This window comes from Aplidium turbinatum, chromosome 4 (assembly GCF_918807975.1).
Source record: "Aplidium turbinatum chromosome 4, kaAplTurb1.1, whole genome shotgun sequence".
In the NCBI taxonomy this organism is placed as follows: domain Eukaryota; kingdom Metazoa; phylum Chordata; class Ascidiacea; order Aplousobranchia; family Polyclinidae; genus Aplidium; species Aplidium turbinatum.
In genome coordinates, this window is record NC_137475.1 from 2,427,157 (window position 1) to 2,441,234 (window position 14,078).

General features: G+C 36.1%; 1 protein-coding gene across 1 annotated transcript in view; it reads left to right on the forward strand.

Moving 5' to 3' along the window:
• Nucleotides 1-14,078, forward strand: part of LOC145768356 (complement factor B-like) — a 42,364-nt gene that overhangs the window by 11,705 nt on the left and 16,581 nt on the right. The window contains exons 13-16 of the mRNA XM_082579832.1: nucleotides 315-441; nucleotides 12,020-12,178; nucleotides 12,777-12,832; nucleotides 13,571-13,766. Of these exons, the coding sequence (XP_082435958.1) occupies nucleotides 315-441; nucleotides 12,020-12,178; nucleotides 12,777-12,832; nucleotides 13,571-13,766 (538 nt within the window). The remainder of the gene's footprint in view (nucleotides 1-314; nucleotides 442-12,019; nucleotides 12,179-12,776; nucleotides 12,833-13,570; nucleotides 13,767-14,078) is intronic.

Below are 14,078 nucleotides of genomic sequence, written 5' to 3' on the forward strand. Positions count from 1 at the left end.
TCACATAGCTGTGTTTTACAAAGTTTCTGGGTGTGTTAATATCTGATAGAAAAGTAGAACTTGTAGGGTAGCATACAACCTATCTTATCAATCTCATATCTAACCTAATATTATGCAGCTTAGGCTACAACCTAACAAAATTATCAGAAGCTGGCCAACGGGCACTTTTGCATTATCAAATCTGACGTGCCTGGAAAAAAATTTGAACACTCCTGGGATAAGTTGATTAATTTTGTTTTATTTTCAGGTAACATACAACTAAACTGAAATTGAGTGATTGCTAATAATAGGTTCAAATATATTTTGTTATGCAGTCTTATTCTAACATCGTTGGAGGAGGAAGCTTAATAAACAACAGATGGGTCCTCACTGCTGCTCATTTATTTGACAAGCAAGATCGAACAAACGATTATTGGAAGGGACTTTTCTTGCTAACACTTGGTGAGTGTGTTGTCACAAATCTAAGGATAATTTTTAAAAAATCAAGATATACAGTAAGCACCATTATTAAGCGGATTAATCACATTAAAGCGGTGGGTTTTCACACTGGGGGGCGAAAGTGGTAGGCCGTTGCACTGGTATGGTATCGTATTGTACAATGTACAAGTTGTGAACAGAAATGTTGGTAACACCCATTACCTTGTGTTACGATTACTGTCCGCCACGATAGCTCAGTTGGAGCATGACTTCGTGAACTAAGAAGCTTCAAGATCAAGCGATGCTGGTTCGATGTTCGAGGTGTGCGCTTGAGCAAATGTTTTTTGGACTGCTCTCCTTTCAGCGTCACCTAATGGATGGGTTAATTCCCAGGCAACAATACATCAACAATCGGAAACTTCACTTTGTCAATCTCTGTAACCGGCCCCGCGTCAAAAGTCTCTACAAGTATGCGAAACACCCTGGAATAACCTATCCATGCTTTGTCAGTCCGAGGATAAAGATTTAAAACCAACCAACCACTGATTGGAAATTTAATAGTTTTGACTTTATTTTCTAGCGCTTACTCTTGTGGTTGTTGTTTAGTCCATTGTTCGGTAACAATGGTTGTTTGTTACATTTTTTTAAATCAAAGTACTCGAGTATGGGGTCTTTCATGTTTGTTCGATCGGGGTTTTTATGGCATTATTATTAGCTTAGATTGCATACATTGTAGTGTAGATAAATCACTAAATAATTTAAAATATTTACCAACAATTCAAAAGAAGATCCATAAGGGAACGAATAAGATTTTTTCACTTGTGCGTCTGGCAACACTAGTAATAAGGAAAAATTTAACATGTTTTAGCGTAAAATTAGCAGTTTTGTAGTGATTTGAGATTCAGTGATCACTGATCACACTTTGGCAATTTTGTTTCTCAAAACTATTATTTCAAATATATATAAAGTCAATTTAACTTAGAGTTTAAAATCAAAATTACATTGGCCTTCAGTTTTCACGTTGTCAAGGCATGTGTATATAGATCGCTATGCTTTAAACCAGTGCTTCCCAAATGGTTGGTCGCGACCCATTGGTGGGTCGCAACGCATTTCTAAATGTTACTGAATGCTAAAATTTTCTAAAAAATACCAACGTTACTATGGATCTCACAAGCCACAGTTTGGTCTTGAACAGTAAGCTCTATCACTAATCTTCACTTCATTTGTTGACTTTTCATGAATTGTACAGTGTGCACCCTGTTTTCTATTAGATCGGGAAATTATCGCATTATCATTACGTAACAATTATGCAACAATGTAAACAATACGTAACAATTAGATGTGTTGTGTCCCATTCAGTACGTACGCCAGTAGAAAATATGCCATAATAAAGATGTCATATCTCATTGTGGGTCGCACAATAAAACTTGTATTAAAAGTGGGTCGCGCATTAAAACTTGCATCAAAAGTGGGTTGCGAACAGAAAAAGGTTCGGAAAAAAACTGCTCTAAACCTTACATGTGATGTACAGTACATTGTCTTCAATTATTCCACGAATTAAACTGCTGGCGTCGAATAAGCAGCTTCATCTTTCTCGTTAATGCAATTCCGTTCAGTTTGTTTTTATTTCTGACCATCACAACGAAATAACAATATATGCCAAACATAACAAAAGTATAAAAAAGGGTAGAAGCGACAAAACGCGAAGGTTATAACGTGCATGATACAAACGTTTAAGTCAGGAGAATCAGTTTAAAATATGGAACATAATTCGTGAAAAAGTGGAATACATTGAAATACATTGACTTTCCGCAATCTCTTTATAGTTTGACTCATTAAATCATCATCATTATTAGTTTGACTCATCAGATCATCATCATCATTATGTTTGACTCATCAGATCATCATCATCATTATTTTTGACTCATCAGATCATCATCATTATCAGTTTGACTCATCAGATTCATGATGGTTTAGAAATCAATAAAATTTCCATGCAATGTGACATGAAATAAAATATGCAGATATGCAGAAGTTTGCATATTAACGGAACCAACTTAAATAAATATATAGATTTAAGTTTGAGGATACAATATACAAACAGTTATAGACCAACTCTAACATTTTCTTTTTTTAGGTTATTTTTATAAAATATTTATTTCAACTGAATTAAAACTTAAGTGTTAAACTCATTTTTAGGAAATGTCGTAATTACGTCTCTGTCTACATCTTTGATTAAATTGCCATGTGTGTGTTTTACTCATTGTTGTTTTGGTTTGTGCAATAACCTCGTTTTGTGCTTTAGTCCATCTTGCATAATCTGCCTGGATACTTTTTCTCTAAACTTAATAATAATAATCATTCGCTATCTCCGCTTGCAGCAGATTGCGCATCAACATGGGTTACTTGACAGGGTTCCATGTGATTTTATGAGCCGTACTGCTTCCATGCTGGCTAAAGGCAGATTGGAAGAGGGTGATATGTCACCAGATTATTACCCGTTTTATCCGTAGAAAGAACACAATCGGTACCCTTTTTAAAGTCATTGGTATGACCTGACCTAGAATCGAACCCAGGGCTACCAGCACCAGAGCCGAGGCGATAACCACTGAGCCACGAGTGCTGGTTCTGAGTTCTCTAAACTTATTTCTCTTCTTAATCCGTTGTGTTGTGGAGTTGTTTTGTGGTAGCCACTTTAACAAGTAGAAATTCTGCCACTGAAATTGATTAGAATGAAACCGCCAACCAATCACAACATGTTATAAGAGGCTACCATCCAATTGTGACCTTTCTAGCACTCAGCCAGAGAGTTCATGCTTGTTTTGAACTTTATTTGGTAATTACAGAAGAAAAAAGAGCTATAGCAGTGGTGGGAATCGAACCCGCGTCAATGAAATAACGACTTTCTAGCCATAACCCTATGCCAACCAGCTGACAGAAAATCCATCACTTGATTTGCTTTGTATCATCTTCTTTTCGCTCTTTTTCACGTCATAGAAAACGTAGCTTATGATTGGTTGGCGGTGCATTCTAGTCAATTTCAGTGGCAGAGTTTTTCCGTGTTAAAGTGGCTACCTTATTTTGTATGTGAGCAGGATAAGCAGTCTTTCAATACTTAGATTACACAATATTTTTGATGTTGTACTGTTTTTCTCTTGCATTTTCTTATGCAATGTATTATTTTTGTTTTACAATGTTAAATGTCGTATTATTGCAGTGCCAGTCAATAATTTCTGTATAATGCCTAGCGTGTAGGTTCAAGGTTAGAATTCTAAAAACTCGCACTGTACTGCTGCTCTTGCGTTCTCTGGACTTCAGTATTCGCCTAAGAACTAGTTCTCTGATACTGATGTTGTCGTCTGCCAACATTGCCAGCAGAACGTTTTCAGGGTTGCGCAAAAAAGGCATTGCGATGCGATTTGCTAAAGTCAGCCATCTTGCCTGATTAGTTGTACCAGGGCATTTGATATTGCGGTTGTATATTTCAACAGAAGCACCGTCCATAGAATTGAAGACTGTTGTCACCTTTATTTTGAAAGTGTATGCACCGATGTGGTTCTCTATTAAAAAGGCATCTTTGTGTACAGATGAAGAAAAACATGTCTACAACATGGTAGACAAGGCCAGATATCTTGAGGATGAGCTTAAAAAAGTTGTTTTGAATGCTATCCAGAGAAATGCCTTTTTTGCGCACCCTGAATACGTTCTGCTGGCAATGTTGGCAGACGACAACATCAGTATCAGAGAACTGGCTCTCAGGCGAATACTGAAGTCCAGAGAACGCAAGAGCAGCAGTACAGTTCGAGTTTTTAGAATGCCAACCTTGAACCTTCACGCTAGGAATTGTATAGAAATAATTGAACGGCAGACTAAAGATATCACTGAACCTCCCCACACCAAGAACCTTAGCAATGAAGATTTGATTAATATGATCAAAACAAATCCATTCACGATGAGTCCTCTCACATTTGAAAGTTCCCCTGTCATAACCAGGCTGTGGAACGCCATGTTAAGCTTGTGACAGAGGCTTCAGGCTCCGTTTGTGGAGAAAATAAGAGAGATGGTTTCATCAGGGCTCGATTAGAAAGCAGGCGAAAAATGCCAAAGTTTGACAGCAAGGATGATTTCAAAGTTTAGAATTTCAGTGAAGGTTGCATTGAACAGGTCATTCTGGGGTGAAATTCATATCCCTTGGACTTCCCAGAATGCCCTTGTAGGACAAACGTATTCCATCCCCGGTTTGTCCCCTAAAAGGTTCACATGTAAGAATGCCTCCACGTGGCGTGAACTGGAAACGTTAATTCTACGGGCTTAATGGCTAAACGTCCTATCCTACTCTGTTGGAATTATTGAAGGTATTTTTAATTTCTAGATGAGTACTATACTAAATAAAGCTTCCATCTGTATTTACTATTATTAAGAGGAACAATCGTATCCACGACGGAAGATAGCATAACCATATAACTGTCAAACGTTGGAGCAAATCGAAAAAGAAGTGTGTAACATGGACAGGAAATGTGAAAAACTGAATTTGGCGACCAAATTGGATTTGGTGACGTTATAATTTGTTCACGCTGTCATCATATATATTTCTAGTGTTTTATGACATGAACAAAGAAAACTTGCTGAAATATTATGAAAATTGAGCAAGTATTGGCAAAGTTATGATGAATTTACTGTATTTTCAAGCAAAGTTGGCGGCCATCTTTGATTTGTGGATTGAGCTTCAACAAGACATTATTTTTTTTTTTTCACAAATGTGTTTTTCATGAACAAAAGCAACTTTTTAGGGGGCTATGTTTTTGAATTTTGCGAAAAAGTTATTTTCACTCCACCCTATTGTGCAATATCATAACAGCAAAATCATTAAATGATGCAGCACGCTTAACGAACACAATTAAAACAAAGAAACATAACAAATGTACCTTGTATATCTTTGCATATCTTTATACGAATATCACTGTTTGAACTAAAATAAAGAAAAAACGGTAAAAAACGCGTTTCATACAAACAGGTCAAAAATGACCGCAATCGTCCTCATAGGTAGGGAAATATTTCAGGGCTTCTAGTGTTAAGTCGGAGAACAAAAAGCTTTTGAATAATTTTCTGGATGCAGAAGCAATTGAAACAGACAAATCATTTAAGACAAAATGATATCATGATATTTCTACCAGTGTCAAAATAGAGTGGATACTGGGGTACCCGGACATTTTGCCGAATGGACATTTTGCCGAAAGGACAAATTGCCGAAAGGACTAATTGCCGAAAGGACTAAATACCGATTGGACTGAATACCGATTGGACAAATTGCCAATTGGACCAATTGTCAAAATTATACAAATGTATTTTATGTATTACTATAACCTAATCACATAAATTTCATTCACAAACGGATTTCACTACTTAGTCCTCTCGGCAATTTGTTCATTCGGCAAAATGTCCGTGCACGGATACTGGCGTCATGATAATAAATATATATATGATTCGGGTCGTATAACCTATCACCATTAGGGAGGAGTGAATTTCAATTAATGTTTTGGATTTGATTTAAGGTGTTGTAATGTTGTCTTTGGGCCTAAAAAATAACTCCGAACATAATTTTGTTTATCCTATACCCCTAAATTGACCCTCCTACCCAGGGCCTCCGAGGGAAGTCAGCACTGGTCGGGAAACAATACGAAAATTGGGCCCCATAATTATTTTTTAGCAAATATACATCTACTGTAATTTGTATCTTGCGTTGCATGTTCGTGTTAAGCTGAAATTAGCCTACTTTCTTCAGCATGAAAAAAACTTCGTTCAATGTAAAAATTATCAATAATCACTGGATTACACTTGCAGCAAAAATGCCATTGAGGCAAACTATTTTGTCTAGAAAGCTTCGTAAACACACCATACAGGCAACGAAAATAGTTCAACCAAACATTTAATTCAGGAGTGTCCAAACTTTTTCCCACGCGAGCCAGATTTGATAATAAGTGTTCGCGGGCCAACAGCCACAATAATTTTTCTGAAAACTGCAAGTTGAATTTATATGATTTTTGTGTGTATGCACTCTGCAGGCCAAAAATAACACATTGTATAACAACAGGCGCGGGCCATACAAAAACGTCTCGTGGGTCGGAGTTGGCCCGCGGGCTGGACTTTGGACATCCCTGATTTAATTCAACCCTTTCTGGACTTTTTGCAATTCAAAGTTACAAATCACAGCATCAAATGATAAACTTTTGCGACATCTGAATTGATGCACAACATGTATAGTATAGTTAGGCTTTTCAATCCTAGGCCTAGGCCTACTGGAGCGCAAACAATTCTTTACAAATTTCAGTAGTTGCTAAAACCACGTTCTCAAAGCGCAACCGTTGGAGGTAGCTACCGGAACACAAAAAAATGATAACAAAACTATTTGAAAAAACCTTTCGAAAGTTGCAATCAATGATTCCTTGTGTAGAGGTTATGGGGTGGTTCGTTCTGGTTTGCAGCTGAAAGTTGCTGTGTGGCTTTCTGTCAAAAGTACCAACTCATCCAAAATGTCATTGTTGTAGCCTACAAATGGTTTAAATTTGTCCCACATGCCCGCAACTGCACAACAGATATACGATGAAATTTTCATGGAACTTCAAACTCATCGACGATATGTTTGAGTTTGTTGATACATTTGATACATTACTACCTTCCAAAATCACATCATGAAAAGCATGACCACCAAAAGGCTACTTGACCACAAGAAAACAGAAGATCTTTTAACTATGACAAAATTACATTCAATTGCAGCAATAATAAAATCAAAAGTTTTAAAACTGTTCGGCCACACTCAAAGATCACAATTCGGAATCAGCAAAGTTTGCACAGAAGGAAAAGTAGAAGAAAAAAGAAAACCTGGCAGACAACCAAAACGATGGCAAGACAACATCCAATCATGGACCGGACTCAACTTGGCGACACTGGGCGAGCTGGCTCAAAATCGCCACTCTTGGAAGCAAACAACTCATGTTGATGCGCAATTTGCTGCAGACGGAGATGATGACATATGATGGTGATGATTCATAAACAAAAACTATACAGGATTTACTTTCTTTAATCGTGCTTGGACTGATACCTTTAACTTTCCCAGATAACGTATGTTGGATACAACATCCTATGCCTGGCCAACGCAGATTTTGAAGTTAACCCTATTTCCTGTGACGTATTTTGGCCAGTTGACTTGCGGAGGGGGGTCGGTTCGACACTATCACTTTCAGCTCGTGTAACTCAAAAACTACGCAAAATAGATCAATCAAATTTTCACATGATGCAGATAATTTATCTGACAACATAGCACCGAAACTCTTTTGCAATTTGTTCAACAGCGTAACTTGAAAAATCAAATAATTTGATGGTTGGTCATATTTTTTTATTTGACTTGAGAAATCGTTTCTTAATTACTTTATAATTGAGTGTGACGGGATAATTCTATTGTGTTGGATTTTAATCTCTTACGCGTGGACGTCGTCCACGCTTCAATGAAATCGTAATTGGCGTCTGACTTGCGTTTGCTTGTTGTTTTGCCCGAGGCATTGCAAAAATCTTTCGCTTTGTCTCAACATTTGCAGAGAATGAGACAAAATCACGGCAAAATAAACTGCTTCAAGTCATTTTTGAGCCATATGTTATAGTCTACACATTTTCAAATGTACTGTCATCGCTTGATATTAAAACTAAATCAAGCAATGAGCTTTAGTAAACATTTTATTTGTAACAATTGTGTTCAGTTCAGTTTTCTTTTCACACTCATACTGTCCAATTTGGTTATACATGATCAAGAAACACTTTGCAGTTTACAGCACATCCCAGGGAGCTATTTATTTGTTTTTAACATTGTTTCAATGTCTAGAGACGTTGAATCGATGTAAAAAGTATCTGATTTGCTTTCTAGCTAGCGGTTGATACAGAAAAGTAAGGTAGCCTATTGGTGTCACATGGTGTTTGAACCACAACCTATCCAAAGGTAGTTACTTGCTTCGATAGGAGTTCGTTCCAACTTGGACCTTCATGCACTTCAAAAACAAAAAGTGTCTAAAACTCCTGACTAATAAACTATGTCACGATGCATTACAAAACTGATTTGTTTCCATACCTACCAACAATGATCACTTTTAATGAAATAATTTTGCAACAATTTTGATAAAGTGTAGTGACAATAATCGTTTAGTCAAATCGTATTGGTAGGCTATAGAAAAGGTCGTTTGTACATTGCCAAAGGGAACTCCCGTTCTGCGTGACAAACTCAAAGTCGTGGCATAACGATAGGAAAAATAAATACATTTAGCAAGATATCAAATCTTGCAAAAAAAATCTTTTTTAGGCTGATTGTTATTATCATACAAAAAAATCACTAAAATTTTGACTTTTTTCTTTGGCAAAATTGAAGGTTTTTGATATTTTGAAAATGCACGTTTGTATCTAAGCGATTGAAACGGCTTTTTTATGTTGTCAACTAGATTTGCAAGATAAGGTTTTCTACATGTTTTTCTAATTTGTTGGACATGCATTTTGTGTCAAGCTATTTCTTACGCATTAGAAGATTTCTTTCTCTTCAAATTTTGAAATAACATTTTAGATGCAGTTTGCGGTTGACGGCATTACTGCAAAAGCCATCTTTTGTTATACATAACCAAAAACAAAAGGCGCATAAACTACTGCTGGCTGATAGACCACGTAACAATACATCATAATGATGTTTTTCCGAACCAAAGACCCAGAAAACCAATTTTGTTGTATATTAGTTCAGACGTTGAACCAATGACAAACAGTGATTTGCTGATTTGAAACAAAGTGATTGCTGTTCCCTATGTGCAAACCTTGTGATAAAAGTAATCAAGTTTTGGCCACAGCTTTCTGGTCCACTGAGGCTACTCTGGTCAATCGACTCACGTTGCAAATAACTTATCGACATTATTGGGTAGGCTCACACTGAAGTTGTTTTGTGTAAAGTATTGCTTGTGAAAAAGTCGAAGTAAAAACACAAAAACAAAGTAAGTTATATTTACAAAGAATTATATTTTTGAATCAACCACAGTTTTAAAAAAAAATAGTTTGAACATTTTTCATGTAATAGAAACTACAATTGATATCATCGCGAAGGATCAAATAGCTGTGAAAATCACTTCGAGCAATTGTTTGTTATGATTTTCATTTTTCATCATGCAAACCAAGGTGAACCTCAATATCATATTTTTATGCCAAACGATAAAAATCGTTTTTATTTTTTTTTAGTTACTTTTAGGAGACAAGGAAAACAATCCGTATAAAAAATAATTCAATTCAACATATTTCCCTTATTTTGTCAGATATGTATTTCGTACAACAATTTTTTAGAAAAATTGCTGAGTGTGGTATCGCGTTTTAGATGCAGTCAGAGAATGCAACTTCGCGGTTGATGGCGTTATTACAAAAGCCAATCTTTTGTCACGGAAATGTATTCGATAACAAAAAGGCTCAAAAGCGGCTGACTGATAGGTTACGTTGCGATACGTTACAAAAACAAGGCATTGATTTCAGATTCTTTCAACCAAGCAAATAACTTTGCGCCAAATGACATAAACATCCAAATTTATTGAGAAAATGATATATGCCTACTCCTTTTTGAGGTAAGCTTTTGTGAAAATAAGCTTTTGAAGATCAACATTTGAAAACAAAGTTTGAAATTATTGAGTTGGTCCTAATAGTGTTTCTGCTGAGATATATCAAAACTTTTCAATGCTCGTAGAGAAAAAATAATTTTGTAATCTCTCAAGCAACTGCAAAATTACCATTTAGGTAAAGATTCATTGCTGACAATACAGTATGTGCAATATGTTTGTCAAAGCACAACAATTTCGCTGCGCGTGTTTTTCCACAAAAGCAGAGCAGTTTAGATAGACGATGTCAAGTTCTTTTCAGTATCCTTCAATCTCTCGTTTTTATAAAAACGTTTTAACAACATCCATAAATATTTATGTGAATATAAGTGTACCGGTACATGCAGAAGTTTATTGGCGGGTCAAAAACTCACTCCTTGTTGCTTTCCGACAAGAAATCAACAAAAAACTTCCCACATCAGTTTGTTTGTTTTGTGAGATAGACTGAGTTTTGTCAAGAAATTTTCGTACGGCTTCTTGTTATAAGTTAGAAAAAAAATGTATTGGCCATAGAAAACTATGTAAAATTACATCTTTTTCAGCATGGCATATCGTATACTTACTCTCTGATATAATTTCAAAGAAACCCAGATGTAATTAAAAGATTAATCAAAGCAACTCAAAACTCGAGTTTGCAAACAAAAGGCGGAATCATTACGGTCGAATGCTTTACAACAAAGTCAACTCATGAGATATCTGCGTCGCAGTTCCACGCACGACGGCGCTCAGTTATCCTATTAATCCGTATAATTAGAAAACAAAAGGACTAGCTAGTAGCAGGCTAAACTTTCCGAGTATGTTATGAAAATCATGTCATATCTCTAAAACTATAGACAATAGCAATGCCATTTAAAGCGGAATAAATACTTGAATAATTTTTAGGAAAAGTCAATAAATTTCAAAGGTGTGGATTGCGTAGTTCTTTAGTGATATTGCTTTGAAAAGCGCCAAGTCCCACCCGACCCCCCCCCCCCCACAGGACAAAGGGTTAAGGTTCAGTTGTCAAGCAAAAATAGTTCCCGCTTAGCTAAGACAGCACTAGTTTTCAAGTTGAAACTATCAATACAATAGAAACCGTTCAGTGATACAGAAATCATTTCAGCTTCAGATTTTACGTCTTGAAGCTGTTAACATCGCCTACCTTAACACGAAAATAATTTGTTCTTGATGAGAAGCATCGAGAGTGACATTTACAATGATTGAGAAATACTTGGAACTACGCACTTCATTTAAGAATTTGTTGATTATTTAGTTGGTACATTTTTACTTTAGTACCGTACTAAAAATGGGCCCCCTCAAAAGTGCAAAAACAAAAAAACTACTCGTTTTTCCTTTACAATGTTTTGCTAGGGGGGAAACTGGCCCGACTTCCCCCCCCCCTCTCGGAGCCACTGCTCCTACCTGAGGTCAAAGATCATGCAAGGTCATTTCTTTTCAAATTTGCTCTATCTCCACTTCAACTGGTGCTGGAAATCTGTTTAATGGCTTGAAAGATTCAGAAGACCCATATTTCCATCTGTTCCATAAGAACTTTTTCTTCTATTGATAGTAGAATTTGACTAAACAGCAAAAAAATAGTTTTTGTGGTATTTGTGCACAGCATTATAGTTAACAAACTTCAACATCCAAAATAGTAAATTTCAGCAATTGGTTGGATTGTTGTTTGAGAATAAGTGGATTGAACATCGAAATATTCTTATCTGAAGCATTGATGAGGAACTGAAGTTTGAACTAAGTATAAAATTAATGTTTTGATGCATTTAAGATGACATTTCAATGGTTGAAAGGCATGGAAATTATTGAGAGAGAAAATTAATTAAGTGAAATTTACTCCACCCTAATCACCATGCTTAACACTGTTAATACAGACATGTTTCTATTTTTAGAATTTTGTGATAAGAGATGGATAAAAAAAGTGTAACATGATACATATTTTTCTTTAGGTATGCATCAACGTCCTTTAACCCGTGATGTTATACTGGAAGCGAAAGTGAAAGTATTTGTTTCTGCAGACGTACTTGAACATCCAGAGTATGGTGACGAAAGCCTTTTTGATTATGACGTAGCCTTGGTATGTTTGCATTTACTTTACGCTTCCAAATGTTTATTTGATATTTATTTTCATTTGTAGAGGCTGTTTCGTCGTTGTATGTACCATTGTTGAAGTAGCTTTTGAAAAACTAGATCCTGAACGATTAACTTCCGTCAGCTTTCCCAGTGTGATTCATTGTGCCAAAGTGTTCTTGGTTTGCTAATCGGTTAAATGTATTGTTAAAAAACGATACAATTTTTTGTTTGTATGTTGTCTGTTATGGATACGCTTATTAGTATATCTTAGTAAAGTCAAGATAAAAAGATGAAAATTCAACAAGCAACATTTGAGTAAGTGAAAATTGTGTCGTAAAAGGTGGAACTGATTTGGATTGGCATCAGTTTGCATGAGTAATGAGTATGCTTTACAATGAATCTTTTAAAACCTGTAGAAATGTTCAATGAGGTAGAAAATTCGTAATTTGTTGTTTTTGGTAAAATACTCATTGAATATGTTTATTATGTAAGTATCTTAAAAAACTAGACTGATATGATGATATGATTAGATATTGATTGACTTGATCTTTATCCTCTGACCTAGAAAGTTTCTTTGATAGCTTAATCCTGACAGTTTTGCACACTTGTAGGGGTTTTGAACTACTGACGCAGGTCCGGTCAACGAGATTGACGGAGTGAAGTTTTTGTTCGAGGAAATTTTGTTGTCCGTGAATTATTCCATCCGCTAAGTGGCGCTGTATGAAGAATTTGATATAAAATATTAAACTCTAGAACATTGAATTGATAACGGAGAAAGAAAAGGTGTAAGGAAAAAAAGTATGGATTTTGAAAACAGGAAATTAATTTTTGTTTCTTGTTAATTCTATGGTCGTGTTCTGAAATTTACCCCTTGAAATACGTTACACAAGCGCACACCCCGATAGTCGAACCAGTGCCGCTTGGTTTTAAAGTTTCTTTGTTAGTAAAGTCGGACGTTTAACCATTAACCAACTGAGTTATCGTGGCGGAATGCTGGTAACCAGAGGTGGGCAATTATTAGCGCCTCTCCCGCTACTTTGAAAAAAAAAAATAGCGCCGCTACTGCAGACGTTACTCCAAATAAAAAGTAGCGCCGCTACCGCTACTTTCACCAAAAAAGTAGCGGCGCTACAAAAGTAGCGCGCTATTGGCCACCTCTGCTGGTAACATTCAAAAGCTCAGCACTTGCCTACCCAGACAACCACTATACTTGGTATACAACATCATCCAATCGGGTACGGATCTGACCAGATCTGGTACAAATATGGTACAGATATGGACCAGATAAAATAGTTGCTTGAGCATCAAACGCCACATCGACTATGATGCATACAACGACGAATCCCTTAACTTGCAAATTACCTTTTACAAGATGAATTGGTGGAAGTGCCAAAGCACGCTACAAAGGATAAACCGTTTTTTTTAAGATAAAACTTGGGAAGGAATACAAACAAGATATATTTAAGTTTGAACCAACTGGAGTGTATGGTTGGGTGAATTACACAGAGTACATCAGACCGGTTTGCCTGCCTTGTATGAAGGATAATTGTGTGCGTGAATATCTCTTGAGAGAAAAGTTAATAACTGGAAATGAAACAGAAGAACAAAAATGTGAAAAAGAAGGTACTATATTGACAACATGGTGAATCTTATATAAAAGGCTTCTCAGTAATTATATTTGAATAATCAAGGTCATATCAAATCTAGCGACTGCAGAGAAGCTGGTAAATCTACTTTCACTGATACCTCAATTTTTCAAACAATTAGATAGGCCTATAATCTATCAGTGTGACAGACTGACATTGAACCAAAGTCGTGTTTTCAAACTGAGATTTTGTTGAGAATCGACAATTAACATTTTTAAGACCTTAAATTCAATTTAGTTTGTGTTGCTGAAAATAAGAGAAAAATACACAGCAATTAAAACTTTTCAGA